Source organism: Phoenix dactylifera, chromosome 5 (genome assembly GCF_009389715.1).
Source record: "Phoenix dactylifera cultivar Barhee BC4 chromosome 5, palm_55x_up_171113_PBpolish2nd_filt_p, whole genome shotgun sequence".
In the NCBI taxonomy this organism is placed as follows: domain Eukaryota; kingdom Viridiplantae; phylum Streptophyta; class Magnoliopsida; order Arecales; family Arecaceae; genus Phoenix; species Phoenix dactylifera.
In genome coordinates, this window is record NC_052396.1 from 16832510 (window position 1) to 16847666 (window position 15157).

The 15157-nt window shown below is 43.8% G+C and overlaps 2 protein-coding genes across 8 annotated transcripts; one reads left to right on the forward strand and one right to left on the reverse strand.

The window, feature by feature from the left end:
• Window positions 1-776: 776 nt before the first annotated feature.
• Window positions 777-8003, reverse strand: LOC120110907 (cyclin-dependent kinase B1-1-like). 7 transcript variants are annotated; one of them, XR_005512025.1, is made up of 6 exons: window positions 7802-8003; window positions 7418-7595; window positions 5468-5612; window positions 1643-2128; window positions 1451-1562; window positions 777-1293 (listed from the first exon to the last, which is right to left on the reverse strand). XR_005512025.1 is itself a non-coding variant. In XM_039126888.1 (6 exons), exons 3-6 carry the CDS (start codon window positions 1991-1993, stop codon window positions 1207-1209), a joined length of 291 nt encoding a protein of 96 aa, XP_038982816.1. In that variant the 5' UTR covers window positions 1994-2128; window positions 5468-5612; window positions 7802-8003; the 3' UTR covers window positions 777-1206. The 7 variants fall into 7 exon arrangements, 2 of the variants coding, with proteins under 2 accessions (XP_038982816.1, XP_038982817.1); XR_005512026.1 differs by lacking the exon at window positions 7802-8003 and having other exon boundaries at window positions 1643-1704; window positions 1893-2128; window positions 7418-7786; XM_039126888.1 differs by lacking the exon at window positions 7418-7595 and having other exon boundaries at window positions 1643-1704; window positions 1964-2128.
• Window positions 8004-13298: 5295 nt separating this feature from the next.
• Window positions 13299-14873, forward strand: LOC103699763 (cytochrome P450 94A1-like). Its single transcript, XM_008781767.4, has one exon. The coding sequence runs from the start codon at window positions 13299-13301 to the stop codon at window positions 14871-14873; it is 1575 nt and encodes a 524-aa protein (XP_008779989.3).
• Window positions 14874-15157: the final 284 nt, after the last annotated feature.

The following is a 15157-nucleotide window of genomic DNA, read 5'->3' on the forward strand; positions in this document are numbered from 1 at the left end:
TGATTACCGCCAACAAAATCAAGAAAGAAAAGCTGACATAGTGGTAGAGGAGCGGCTCCCTAATTTGACCAGAGAATCTCTCTAAAATGCTGGGTGGCAAAGAAGGCAATCCAGTACATCAGGGAGAAGGAAGATGCATCTCATGGCTTGGAAGGTGGTCTGTCAGCCAGTACATCATAGGAGTCTAGGGATCCAGTCTTTGGTGATGAGACGGGAGGTTCTAGCGGTGCAACATGCAGCCAGATTTATACTAGAGCCCGATTGCTTATGGACACTACAAAAGAAGCAGTTTTTCCCGGCGCTTTGCAGAGCTTTTACCGACGCTTATACGCGTCGAAAATTTTCCTCCCCACGCGACCAAAAGCGTGACGAAATCGTCGGGCAGGTGGGCGTGGAAGTTTTTCGTTCCGACGCGTGTCGTCAGCGTCGGCAGATAACCCGACGCTTTTAAACGCGTCGGCAAAGGTAATGTTTCCGACGCTTTTAAGCGTCGGTAGTTCTTGCATTACCGATGCTTTTGTCCTTCGGTGTACCTGTGCCGGGAGAGTTATTTCCGACGCTTTTAAGCGTCGGCAATAGCATTTTTTTTTTTTACAAATTCGTAGAAACAAATGTTAAACCTGTATACAAAATTCTTTGAGCCCTTCTTTGGCTTCTTTTTCGGAACCTGTATACATTAGTTCATAAATGCCCATTTTTTAAGTTCCATATAGCTGCATTGGAGATCAAAGACTGCAAGGAAAGAAAAGAAAAGCTGTTCATCCATTCCAGCTGAATTGATTTTGGAATCGTTCATGTAAAAATTTGATTCAATTATAAGAGAGATAACGTCAGTGAGAAGGAATTTTGATACGAATATTACCACAATCAACATAATGCCTTCCCTCTACAAATTCAACAACAACACAACATTGATTTCATTTCCTTGGTATTGGTTACAGACAGACAATGTTAGAAGCCTAATAGTCATTAAATATGCCATAACGGCTGCAGCAACGGGTAATCATATGGAGCAAGAGGATGCACAGTAGTTGCCAGGTTGCTTAACCATAGCTCAAGCGCGAGTCTGAAGGACGCATCTAGGTCTGGCGACGGGGAATCCCAATCTCACATGAATTAACCCTTGCAGCAAAACGAAGAGAGCAAATTGACTCCCCGACAGACGATGATTCCGGGGAGATGTTGACCACATATTCATCCAAATATTCATCCAACTGACCACATATCAACTCCAGTTGAGTAGTGTGTGGTTCCCAGCAGAACCTCAGGAGCTCTATACCAAAGTGTGACAATCTACAAACAAAAAAGAATCTAATTCAGCAGAGACCAACTAACAAGCATAAGTAAACAAATGTATCATAGTCAGCCAACGCAGCTAAGAAAAATATCAAAACTAGGTTGAAGTTGATTTCTTGATAAGAAAAAGTTATAAAGGCTGATAATGCAAGACCTCGTGGGTGTAGCTCTTAAGAGGGATGGTAAAGGTTCTTCCTAGCCCAAGATCAGCAATCTTCAAGATGCCTTTCTCTTTGTCAACCAAAAGATTTTGAGGTTTCAAATCCCTGTTTTCATGGTATAACATCATATAGCAGATAATTCCTGCTTGACATATTTGGAAACCGAATCGAGATGAGAATACAACCTGTGAAGCACACCATGGCTATGACAATGGGCAACTCCTTTGGACAAATGATATAGAAAGCTCTGCTTTGGAAAAAAAAAAATGAATCAGTCTGACATGCACAGATCCCAGAAGGGAGGAAAAAGAATAAAAAAATATTCATTGAAATTGCTGCAATGGCCGAAAATTAACTGAAACTCCAAAGAGGAAAACATAACCTTTAAAAGCTAGAATTTGTAAGAATTTCACCGCACATTGTTAAAAGTCATACCATGTTATGGCAGAGAACCAAAAATCTGGAGAAAAAGTATGCATTCACAAAACCCGGAATAGGGACGGCACCTCAAAGTTATTCCCATAAGAAACACTCATCTTTGTTTTTTTTTCTTTTTTTTTTAAAGAAAAAAAAATGATTGAATGGATCCCTCGTTTTCTCCTTCACTTGCCAAACTGAACTCATTCAACCACACTAGGAACTGGTGAAGTAAGATTTTGGAAACCATGTTCCTGTCAAGTCAACATAGAACATACTAATTAAAGTCCTTTTCAAGATCTATACTTATCAAAGTTCTGGCATAATCGTATTTTGGAAATTGAGGTAAGTATCAAAAAAAAAAATTTAAAACAATCTAAAAACATTCATCTACGATGTATCAAGAGTCGACGGCATCATCATCTCTACGAGTAGATGAAGTATCAGCAACCTACAAGAAAAAAATACTTTAGAAACTAAAAATATGAAAGTCATCACGCTCATACAAGAATACATTATAATTATATAAAATATTCAAATACTTATTTATGTACCGGAGGAGCAAGTCTCTGCAAAAAAGATGAAATATGGTCAAGCTGATCATGCAAAGATTGTATCTTCAACTCTTGGCTCTGCTTCAACTCCGCCATATCAGTCATATGACTCTGCCTCATCTCCTCTATCCTTGTCTCATATGACTGCTTTAACTGTGCCATCTCTGTCTTCAAACTACAAACCTCTGCAGTGCTAGTACCTTGTCTGGCATCTTGGGTATATCGGCTCACTGCAGACAGCTGAGTGGGGGTAACTCCGATACCGTAACCCCTCACGCGTCCATAACGTTCTGGGCCCATCAATTCTGCATAGACCTGAGCCTCGACGCGACTGGCTGCGTCGGATGATGATGACTCCCCGACGCGCTCTGAAATGAGATTTGTAGCTCTTTCCTATATCTCTCTCAAAAAAATAAACAGTCACATTAATAATTTAAAGAAAGTAAAATTAATAAAATAATTATGATCAAATAAAAAATGAATACATACAACTATATCTCTCGACTCGTCCCGGACAAAGCTGCCATCTCGGTGAGTGTGGGTCATCTTATAAAACTCTACCTCACCAGGCTCCCTTCCATGCTCTACTATCTACACATACGGAAAGTATATTGCCAAACTATATATCATGATACGTGCTATAAGCTCTTGTCGTATGCTCATATCTTTCAAATCAAGACGCGCTTTCAAGTTGTCTTTAGTCTTTCCATCAAGATTTAACAATGTTCCAATCAAGTTATCACAAACATTCTTTTCTATGTGCATGACATCAAGATTATGTCGAAGAAGATTATACTCCCAATAAGGTAAATCAAAAAAAATACTCCTTTTTTTCCATAACTGTTTATGTGTAGAAGCAACCAATGTGTCATCATCATTTTCCTGTCCATATGCATTGTCATCATTCTCAAAAAAGTTAGCATCCTCTAAAATCTCTGATATTAACCCTTCATTTAATGAGCTACCAACATCCTCCCTTCCCCTCTTCTTTAAACATTTGGAGACCTTACCAGGTATGTAATTTGTGCCATGCATTTGTCTAAGAACTTCGGTACCAGTTGGTGGAATAGGGGCAGAACGCAACTCTGTGGTACTATCAAACAGATCATTCTGAAATCGAAATGGATGGTTTGGTTCTAACCATCGACAATGGCCCATATAACAGAACTTTCCTCCATTTTTTAACCAATATGAATGGGTTGAATCTCCACAAGAAGGACATGCAATACGCCCCTTAGTGCTCCAACCGGATAAATTAGCATATGCAGGAAAATCATTAATAGTCCATATAAGAGCTGCACGCAATTTGAATGTTTGACCAGTAAAAGCATCAAATGCATCAATACCCTCCCATAACTGTTTCAATTCCTCTATTAAAGGCTGCAAAAAAACATCAATATCATTACCTGGGCCCTTATCACCTGGAATAACCATTGACAAAATGAGTGAAGACTTTTTCATACACATCCATGGAGGTAAATTATATGAAACCAAAACAACCGGCCAAGTGCTGTATGTAGAACTCATAGTTCGAAAGGGATTAAACCCATCAGTAGCCAAACCCAGTCTGACACTGCGAGCATCAGAAGCAAATTCGGGATGCCTATCATCAAATGCTTTCCATGCGGGACTATCCGCTGGGTGTCGTAACATTCCATCCTTTGTACGGCCTTCGTCATGCCATCTCATCGAGGAAGCCGTCTTCGGTGATGCAAACATCCTTTTCAATCTTGGTATAAGAGGAAAATACCTCAAAATTTTAGCCGGTTTTTTCTTAGTCGGTGCAGCATCCACTTCAGTCAACGAATCATTCTCGTCATCTTTATGTTTTCCCCAACGTGGGGTTCCACATATTCGGCACGACTCTTGGTTCCTATTTTCACCACGATATAAAATGCAGTCATTCGGACAACTGTGTATCTTCTCATATCCAAGGTCCAACTCTTTTATCAGTTTTTTGGCTTCGTATGAAGATGATGGCAGAGTAACACCTTCCGGAAATGCATCTTTTAATAATTGAAGAAGCATGGTAAAAGACTTGCTGGACCACCCATTCAAATATTTCAAATGTAATAAATGCAGAAGAAAAGAAATCTTCGTAAAATTCTTACAACCCGGATACAGTTCTTGATCACAATCTTTCACCAAGTTATCATAATGAGCTGTGTCATTAGCATGTATAGATTCCTCAACATGCATGGACTGATCAATAACTGCACGCTCATCTTCTCCTACAGTTCTGATATTATGTCCAAGAGCATCTCTAAGTAGGCCCCTTATATCATCTTCTTCTACAGAATTTTGTTCCGTGTCACTACATCCAAAATTGAAGGTGTCTTCTAGATCGGAGGGTTGGTTACATGAAGGTATGAACTCTCCATGGATTACCCATTCAGTATAACCCTTTAGAAAACCATTCCATACCAAATGTTCTTCAACAATTTTTGGATCAAGAGCAGAACCGTTTACACATTTTTGACATGGACATAAAATCTTCCCGTTCATATTAGATTTCTCAAAAGCAAACTTAATGAAATTCTGAACTCCATCCAAATATTCAGTACTAGATCTTAACTTATTTATCCAACTTTTGTCCATTCTATTAGAATACCGATTGAACTGCAGTTTTTAAAAAAAAGATAAACAAAATTAAGTAAAATGCAACAGAAGAAGTATATTATGCAGCTGAATGGAATGAGAATGAGAAAGAGAAAGGTTACCACTCAGCAAGAAAATCTTAAGCATTTGTTGAAGGTCTTGCAGAGGTCTCATGATTTTCAACAAGAAAATAAACACATTTGCAGCATGGATGTGAGGCAAGACGTGGTGCAACATGGCATGGTGTCATGTGAGATCTGGCACATCTAAAGGCCTCAAGCATGATTTTTGTTTCTTTTTTCTTTCTTGTTTGTTCATATTGTGCTTTCTCTCACTCAAAAAAGAGTGTTAAGTTTTCATATATAAACTAGCTTTGCATCAATAAGTAAATACATGCAGCATCAAGATTTAATCATAGTAAATTATAAATGGGTGTTAAACCTTAAATTTCTTCTTCAACAAGTTCTTGCTCCAAAAATCTCCTTTTGCAAGCTTGTGCTCCAAAGCTGCTGGTGCTTTCTATGCAATTTCTTGACTCTCAGGTGCCCAAAAAGCTGCTGGCAGTTTTTTCACTAATACCAGTAACCTGTATGTGCAGTATCAACTTTTCAGCAGCCTAAGATTTTACATGTAATGTGACAGCAAATTGAATTAAAAAAGCTGTTACTGATGATCATGCAATCTATTATTTTCCTACACATTACCAAAAGATTTGTACATTAGAACTAAAACAAGCAGGCTGAAAAAGACTGCAAACACATTGATGTCATCGGCATTTCAAGGTCAACATAAAGCAAAATCAGGTGGTTTCGGATTGCATCTCATACAGAGATATTTAGATCTTTTGCATAACTAACAAAAAAAATCAGGTTATATCCATCTGAACAATCAAGTTTAGGGAAACTTATTTAACTCAATGATATATGATAAAAAAATAGTAAATTTTAGGTTTAACTTTATCTTAATGAATGAGAATAAAGGAGGAAGAACCACTTATGCATTTTATTAATTGTAATTCCAGCATCCGTTGCTTTCTCTATAGATCAGGAATTGGATACTTTCTGATATAGATGGGCATTTTACATTTCCAAAATCACATTGGGCACACATATGCATCTGATAAATTCAAGAAAAGACCAAGCTTCAAAAATGATAAACTATAATTTCATCCATATATAATTATGTATACTTTGCAACACCTTCAATTGAATATGCCAAGTATTGCAATCTTGAATACAAACCCAGGCAGCATGCTCTTAAGAGAGCAGATTTGCTATAATGACAACTCTAGACATTACGCTTTACCAATGCTATGAATTATTTAAAAAACAAAAAAAAAAAAGTCGAAGCCTTTAGAAGGTCAAAACCAAGTAATATAATTTTACAATATCTACTGATCTTAATGAGAGCCAGAACAAGCAAAATTTAGACCACATTATAAGCTGATATATAACAGTCCAAGACCAGTGGCAAATAAGAGAGAGATGGGTCATAGATTTCATTTTCATGCTTCCATAAAAGAAATCCCACTTAGGATCCCATTTTCCATGCGAGCGTCGAGCGACGACAATAGGTCTTCGGATCATAGGCACCATGTCTCCTTCTTTGAACGATCTGGACCTGCTTATCGAAAGCCTGAGCCATGTATGAATGGTAGAACGATTCCATGAGAAATTTACAGGTCTTTTACACAAGCAAAAAAAAATCCAATCTTATCATGCAAGTATATGTTCTATAAATTCAACCCTGGATAGTTGGAAAAAAGTTGAAAGATCATGGTTGCAGCTCTCAGGCAACTAGGTGATCCATTAACCAATTACATGAAACTTAACTCTCCAAATATTTCTCGTTTTTTACGAAAACAAAGCATAACACAAGCAACAAACTGTAAACACATGAAATAAATATTTCTCGTTTTTTTTCAAAATGCAGAAACGAAGCCAAGATAAAAATTAATCCATCATCAATCAATAGAAAAGTTCGCAAAGACATATTCTCCAAATAACAACTACTGTAACTCCAAAGGGTTAAAAACAGAAACAAAAAAAACCGGAGAGAGGGAGAGAGAAGGAAACAGATAGAATTACTGATTGGTGCAAAACGGGGGGAGAAGCCCCTGAGATTAGAACTATCAACGCACATAGAGATCCCAATGCTCCAATAGCAGGGCCTCAAAAGATCAATTACAGAAGATCCCCCAACCCATTCTCTGTGCTGAGAAGAGGAGTGAGAAGCTCTGATTAACAGAGCATTCCTCAGGAAGAGAGAAAGTGACAGAGAACAGGAAGAGAATGCAAGCGAAGAGAGCAAACAAAAATATGAGATTGAAAGCATCAAGAATTCACCCCGAACGAGATAGAAAGATAGAACTAGAAGACGAAGTCAATTTACCAGGAAGTAGAGGAGCGCGACCTCGATCGCCCGCCGACGAGCTTTTCTCCGACGGCAAGCTAGCGATCAAGCCGGCGATTAAGACAGCAAGCCGATATCCGATCGGTAGAAGGAACGGGGACCCGACTAGGGAGACGCCGGCGGAGATCGAGACGGAGATCTCCGGATCGCCGGAGCCCTAGCCGAGGAGGAGAGCGGTGCGTTAAAGCGAAAGGGTTCCGATAGCAGGGCACCAGATCGGAAAAGAGCTCTCGAGAGAAAATAACACTTAAATAAGCTCGATCAAGGCTTATACAAAAGAAGAGGAGAAGGAGCGTGTTGAGGAAGGAGGAGAAGGAGGAGAACAAGCGAGACGGAGGGAGAGAATGGAGTAGGAGAAACTACCTCGGGCGGAGCGCGCGTTGGGGTCGGTCGGTCGACGCCGGAGAGGAGGTAGGCCTTCTGGAACGTGGCCGTTGGCGTCAAGGAAGTCCGATTCGTGGCTTTCAGCCGCCGGAGAGGAGGGAGATGGGGGCAGCGCCGGAGACGAAGGCAAGGGCAGCGCCGGAGACGAAGGCAAGGGGTATCGGGAGTAGCTAGGGCAAGAATGCGGGCTTGGGGTCGGGCGCTGCGTATTAAGGGGGCCTTGGCGACGCTTATAAGCGTCGTTTTAGCCTCAAGTCTACGACGACGCGTTTAAGCGTCGTCCAATTCTTCAAATTTCCCACGCTCCCCAAAAGCGTCGGGAAAGGTTGGCGCGGGAGCAGGAAATGCCGACGCTTTCCCTTAGCGTCGGCATTTAAGCGTCGGCTTTTCACACTTTTACTGTAGTGGGAGTGCCCTGTTGAGGGCTAAGTATGATGCTTATACGATGATGGGGGAGCTCCAAGCTGGTCGGCGATCGTCCTTCGTATGGAGGGAGGTCTGCACCCACATACCGCTGGTGCAGGCAGCGGTCCGGTGGGCAGTGGGGGATGGGCGTTCTATAGATGTCTTGGAGGACAGTTGGGTGCATGAGCAGGCTCTTAGCCGCGCGTCGACTTTTTTTGATCCTTTGAGGCTAGAGGGCCATCGGGTTAGCGATCTGATCGTTCCGAGCCAGGGCAGGTGGGATGAGGCATTGATTCGGATGGTCTTTGGGAGGCAGTTGGCTGAGATGATCATGGCCATTCCACTTCCCGCGATGGACGTGGTAGATAGGTTGGTATGGGCAGCTACAGGCAGGCCGAGCGTACGTTTCACAGGCATCCGAGAGGCTATGGGAGGGAAGGCAGTGAGGCAGATGGATGGGAGGTGGATCTGGAGATTGCACATTCATCCCCGGGTGGCCATGTTTCTTTGGAAAGTGGCCTGGGGCTGCTTACCCATGAGGGGCGTGTTGGCCGGGAGGGGCATGGGGATCAGTCCGAGTTGTGCCTGGTGCTCGGAATGGGAGGAGTTCATCACTCATGTGCTGCTTAGTTATGATCAGGTAGTACAGATTTGGAGTTGTGCAGGATTGTTTTAGGGGCAGGTCAGCCGATCTGTGGACGACTTTTTACTTCGGTTGAGGGGAGCGGTGCGGCGACCACAGACGTTGGAGTGGGGGATTTGACTGGCCTATGTAGTATATCATATATGGTTAGACAGAAATGCCAGAATTTTCGATGATAGACGGAAACCCCTGTGGCGTATTGTTGAGAGGGCCCACATCCAGACGGCTGAGATCATCAGAGCTACCTCACCGAGTTCATTTAGGATGGCTAGAGACATCTGGGACCCCCGCTCAGTAGCTTTAGCGTCAGCTTCAGTGCTCAGGTTTCTTCTTATCTCTTGAGAGTCCCCACTCTTCGGCTACCTAAAGGTGAATTTCAATGGTAGCAGCCCATGAGTTGGTGGTGGGGCGGTGTAGATTTTATGATCAGAGGCCACGACTCACAGCTGATTGCTGATGGTGGGCGACGGATCGATGGGTTCTTAGCTATAGGGATGGAGCTCAGGGCAGCATGGGAGGGGGTCTCCTATGCGAGACGGAGGTTAGGGGCCGAGCACATTATCTTGGAGGGTGGCTCGGCCACAGTGATCGATTGGATACAGGAGGAGGGATGGAGGGGGGATGGCAGTCCCTTGTTGTGCGACATCAGGTTGATGCTGAGAGATTGCAGTGCTTTTCAAATAGTGCACGTGTACCGGAAAGCGAATAGGGCCGCAGATTGGGTTGCATCTTACGTTGCGCAGCACTCTGGAGAGATACTTTGGCCGCACCGGGAGGCCCTCCCTCGCTTCTAAGCCAGGTTCTAGTCTCTGGTTCTATTGGCATGTCCTACACTAGAGCAGGATGAGGTGCTGTTGTACTCAAAAAAAAAGAAGGCAACTCAGTCTGCGGCCCTGTTCATCTCTAAATATACATGTACTGTCTGGAAGGTGTTATAGTTCGCCATCAACCATAAGTTGTGCGGGGCAAAGAGTTCTCATCCCCCTTCGCCCTTTCTTCTGTATCCTCTCGATCATTATGATAGAGTTTTTTTTGAAAAAAATATGCGCAATTTTAGTACATGTTTTGCATAAGCGATGCCCTCCCATGCTCTGATTCTTTGACGATCCACGTTACCGCGGAGAGTTTATTCTCATGGATAAATTATCGATGGTGCAGCGTCGTCGGATGAACCATTTGATTGCGTAGCATTGAGAGGGTGGTCGTATATGAAAAAACACGGAAAATATTATCCAATGCCGGAGAGAGAAGAGTACTGTAGCGGAACAAAAATCTTATGGGGCACGTACCATACTAGATCGTATGGTACGCGCTCCTACTTCGGCCACGTTAATATTTTATATGAATCTCAAAAAAGCAGTTTGCGATCTATTTAAGTCGGCAAACCTATCTTATGAGAGTTTGAGTGGGACGCAGCTTGGAGTTTGAGCTATAAGTAATAGCCTGGGAATTTTAACGTCAGCAAACCTATTTAGATACCCGACATGTTTGACATTACCACCATGTTCATCTCGTTGGCCTTCCGATGACCACAGCTTTTCTTTTGTTTTTGGTACAAGATAGCTACAGTTGGTGCCTCGCAAGCTAAATTTTGAGAAAAAGTATGGGTATTTAACTAGAAGTCTTTACTTAACATAATTATTCATATTTCATTTTTAAGTTTTAAAAGATATAGTGAACATATCTACTGGAGCTCACTAAGTTTTTATTTGCATTGCAGGTAATTGATTGGAAAGAGGTTGCCGCTTGGATTATGCGTACCCTTTTTTGTTCATTAGAAACTTTTAGTTGTAAACATCTCTCCATTTTTGGCATTTGTGTATGCATTAATGTGAGATGAATATACCATTTTTTCTGCTAGGTGTGTATCATTTGGCCATACAGTGTGTACTGCTGAACACGCATATATTGATATACCTGAAAATATGTATTGAATCGATGCTTAGTATGTATTAGTAAAGCTTAAAGTGTGCATCAAGAAGTCGATGAGTGTGCATCACTTAGTCATGTGGTGTGTACTGGTAAACACCAAGTTGTCGAAATTGTGTATCGATATAATTAAAGGTATGTATTGAAACTTGGATGACCATTCTGCTATGTATGTATCATTTTGCCATGCAGTGTGCACTGCTGAACACCATGATCTAAAAAGTATGTATTGATATACCTAAAGGTATGTATTGGATCGATGCTTAGTATGTATTAGTAAAGTTTAAAGTGTGTATCAAGAAGCTGATGAGTGTGTATCACTTAGCAATGTGGTGTGCACTGGTGAACACTAAGTTGTTGAAACTGTGTAACGATATAATTAAAGGTATGTATTAAAACTTAGATGGCCATTTTTCTAATGTGTATCATTTGGCCATGCAGTGTACACTGCTAAACACCATGATCTCGAAAGTATGTATCGATATGCTTAAAGATATGTATTAGATCGATGCTTAGTATGTATTAGTAAAGCTTAAAGTGTGTATCAAGAAGCCGGTGAGTATATATCACTTAGTCATGTATTATGTATCAATTTACTAAAAGATAGATATTGGGATGTTGGATGAATATATTACCAAATGTGTATCAACTAGCCGTATAGTGAATACCATATTTTTCAAACTGGTCATATAATGTATTACTTCAAAAGAGATGCAAAAGTTTTACATTCCTTGAAATAGATAACAAATTCAGTAAAAACCTAAGAAGAGTATTAACCAAATACTAACATTCTATTGTATATTGAAATTTATCCAACTTTATAAAAAATTGAGAACCCTCTAATAAAAGGAAAGAAATATATAATAGAATATATGAAAGAAATAGACAGCAACGCAAGATATTTAAACAATGTATCCAAGTCTGTATCTGTTGTATGAGTTAAACTGCCGGACAATAAGAGATGTTTAGATGTTTGTATAATAATAAAATATAGATAAAATATAAATAACATCCCCCTCCCCCAACCGTGGAATGTCTCCTCACCCATCCTTGGAACGTCTTCTAAACTTGGTCGTTGCTTCTTTTCCACGTACCAAAAAAAATGTAGCTATCTTGTACCAAAAAAATAAAAGAAAAGCTATGGTCATCAGAAGCCCATTACTTCTTTTTCTCGTACAAAAAAAAAAGAACTCAAAGTTTAGCTGTGGTCATCGGAAGGCCAACAGGATGAACATGGTGGTAATGTCAAACGTGCCAGGTATCTAAATAGATTTGCCGACATTAAAATTCCCAGGCTGTTACTTATATCTTACTCAAACTCCAAGCCGGGTCCCACTCAAACTCCCATAAAACAGGTTTGCCGACTTAAATACGTCGCAATCTATTTTTTTGACATTCGTGTAAAATATTAACGTGGCTGAAACTCATATGATTTTTGTTTTTGAAAATTAGACAGCTTGGAGCCCACATTGTGCTTTTTTTTTTTTTGTTAAAAACATCATTACATATGGTTGTCACATGGGTACAGCCAGACAAATCAAAAGTAGATCTGCACACCTTTTTTTTTTATGAAGACAGTAATTCATATAGTTCTAACGTGAGCACAACCTGCCAAATCAGAAGAAAGCAAAAAGTACAAATGGGGCGGAAGCTCTACTGTGGATGTTTAGCGGAACTCTCCGGAATGCTATGCAACATAGGAAGCGACCCAGTCTACTACCCTGTTTGCCTTTCGGAAAACGTGTACAGCCTGAAACTCATCCATCTCTATAGCCAACCGGCAAGTCTCCCAAATAAGTGGGTGACCATCTCTGTATCTATCCGCACCCCGGATCCAAGCGATAACAATAGAAGAGTCCCCCTCAAGGTACACCCGTCCGACCCCGAGCACCCGTCTCGCATAAGATATGCCGACCCAGGCTGCCCACAGCTCTGCTCCAGCAATAGTGAGCCTGGTGGGAAGGCAGCCCCAGGCCATCTTCCAAATAAAGAGCGCCACCCGCGGGTGAATCCGCATCCGCCAAATCTATCCTCCCTCAATCCATCTAGCTAGCTCCCCACTGAAAAGAGCCTGTAGATCCCTAGCTCGCACCTGTGATCGGCCCGACGGCGCCTAGACCAACCTGTCAAACTCCCCCTGCAATGGCACCGGGAGACCCAAAATCATCTCTGCCAACAGTACCCTAAACACCTCTCGAACCAACCCCCTCCCTCCACCTGCTCTCCTCTGGGTTCAACAGGTCATTGACCCTCTGGCCCACTAAGCGCACCGAGTCCACCATGGTCGGCATACGGCTGATCGGCACTGCGGTCACCCAACAGTCCTCCAAGACATCAATGGAGCGGCCATCACCAATAGCCCATCTAATCTCCGATAGGACCACCCCTGCTCTGGCACACATGTCCCTCCACACCGGAGAGTAGTGGCGGGCAGCTCTCACTGGCACCAAATCCCCATACTTGGCCCTCATCAGTGAGGACCACATACTATCCGGCTCCATGACATATCCAGGCACACCTTTGGCGGACGTCGTCCGGATGAGTTTGAGGCCTAAAATGGAGGTGTCCTTCTACTTCCTCTCCTCCTCCTGCCTCTTCCTCTTCTGCATCCTCGCCTCCGCTCTTCTCCTCCTCTTCAAAAAACCCTCGTCGCCCACAATCCTCCAGAGCTACCCTCTCATCGGCACCCTCCCTCACTTCATCAAGAACTGCAACCGCGTGCTCGAGTGGTCGACGGAGCTCCTCGCCGCCTCCCCCACCGCCACCGTCACCGTCGCGCCCATGGTCTTCACGGCCAACCCGTCTAACGTGGAGCACGTGCTCAAGACCAACTTCGACAACTACCCCAAGGGCGGCAGCATCGTGTCCGCCCTCCACGACTTCCTCGGTCGCGGCATCTTCATCTCCAACGGCGAGCAGTGGAAGGTCCAGCGCAAGACCGCCAGTTTCGAGTTCAACACCAAGTCCCTCCGCGCCTTCGTCCTCCACGCCGTCCGCCGCGAGGCCGTCGGCCGGCTCGTACCCTTGTTAAGACGCGCCAGCCGCAGCGGCGAGGTCGTCGACCTCCAGGACGTCTTCGAGCGCTTCGCCTTCGATAACATCTGCAGCCTGGTGTTCGACCAGGACCCCAGCTGCCTTCTTGGGGGTAACGAAGAAGGCGAGAGGTTCTTCCACGCCTTCGACGAGGCCGCCCACCTGTGCATCGACAGGGCGAAGCAGGCCCTGCCGTTGGTCTGGAAGCTCAAGAAATGGCTCGACGTCGGATCGGAGAGGCGGCTACGGGAGTCGATGTCGACCGTCCATGAGTTCGTCGACATGTTCATCTATCTGAAACGAAGGCGCGGCGCCGGCGATGGCGGAGATGACGATCTCCTCTCTCGCTTCGTCAAGAACGGCGAACAGTCCGACGAGTTCCTCCGCGACTTCCTGATAAGCGTCGTGCTCGCCGGGCGAGACACGACGCCGGCAGCCATCACCTGGTTCTTCTGGGAACTGTCGTCGAGACCGGACGTCGTGGAGGCGATCCGGGAGGAGCTCCGGTCAATCCGGTCGAAGCAGGGAGAAAAGCGCACGGACGAGGTGTTCGCGCTGGAGGAGCTGAGGGGCATGCACTATCTCCATGCGGCAATTTCAGAGTCGCTGCGGCTGCATCCGGCGGTACCGCTGCTGCCGAGGGTGTGCGAGAGGGATGACAAGCTACCGGACGGGACGAAGGTGTGCAAGGGGTGGACGGTGATGTACAACTCGTACGCGATGGGGAGAGATGAAGGGATATGGGGGGAGGACTGCAAGGAGTTCAGGCCGGAGAGGTGGCTGGAGGAAGGGGAGTTCCAGGCGGTGAGCGCTTTCCGGTACCCGGTGTTCCATGCTGGCCCGAGGATGTGCCTGGGGAAGGACATGGCGGTGATACAGATGAAGGCACTCACGGCGATCATTCTGGAGGGGTTCGAGATGGAGCTGGTGGAGGAGCGGGGGAAGCACCAGCTCTCGGTGTCGATGAGGATGGAAGGAGGGCTGCCCATGAGGTTTAGAGAACGGCAAGCGGGAACCAAGGCGTTTAATTTGATCAAATAAAATGGACCAAGGCGTATCTCGTCCATTTCATTTCATTTCATCTCTGTCTCCAAGCGATCGAACCAGTATGGAATCTGATTGTCCTTCACTTTGTTGATTAATTTGAGTTATGTTGCCGACGTTTCCCTGCATTTAATAAGGTCCAATATGCTGCTTAGTTCGAATATCAAGCAAAATAGGGTAAGGGGCACCCGCCATCTTCCTCGAATGTCATTTCATTTCCTCGTGAGTGCATCGACGACCGATGTGGTATAAAACCACAACCTACAACAACGTCCTAAACG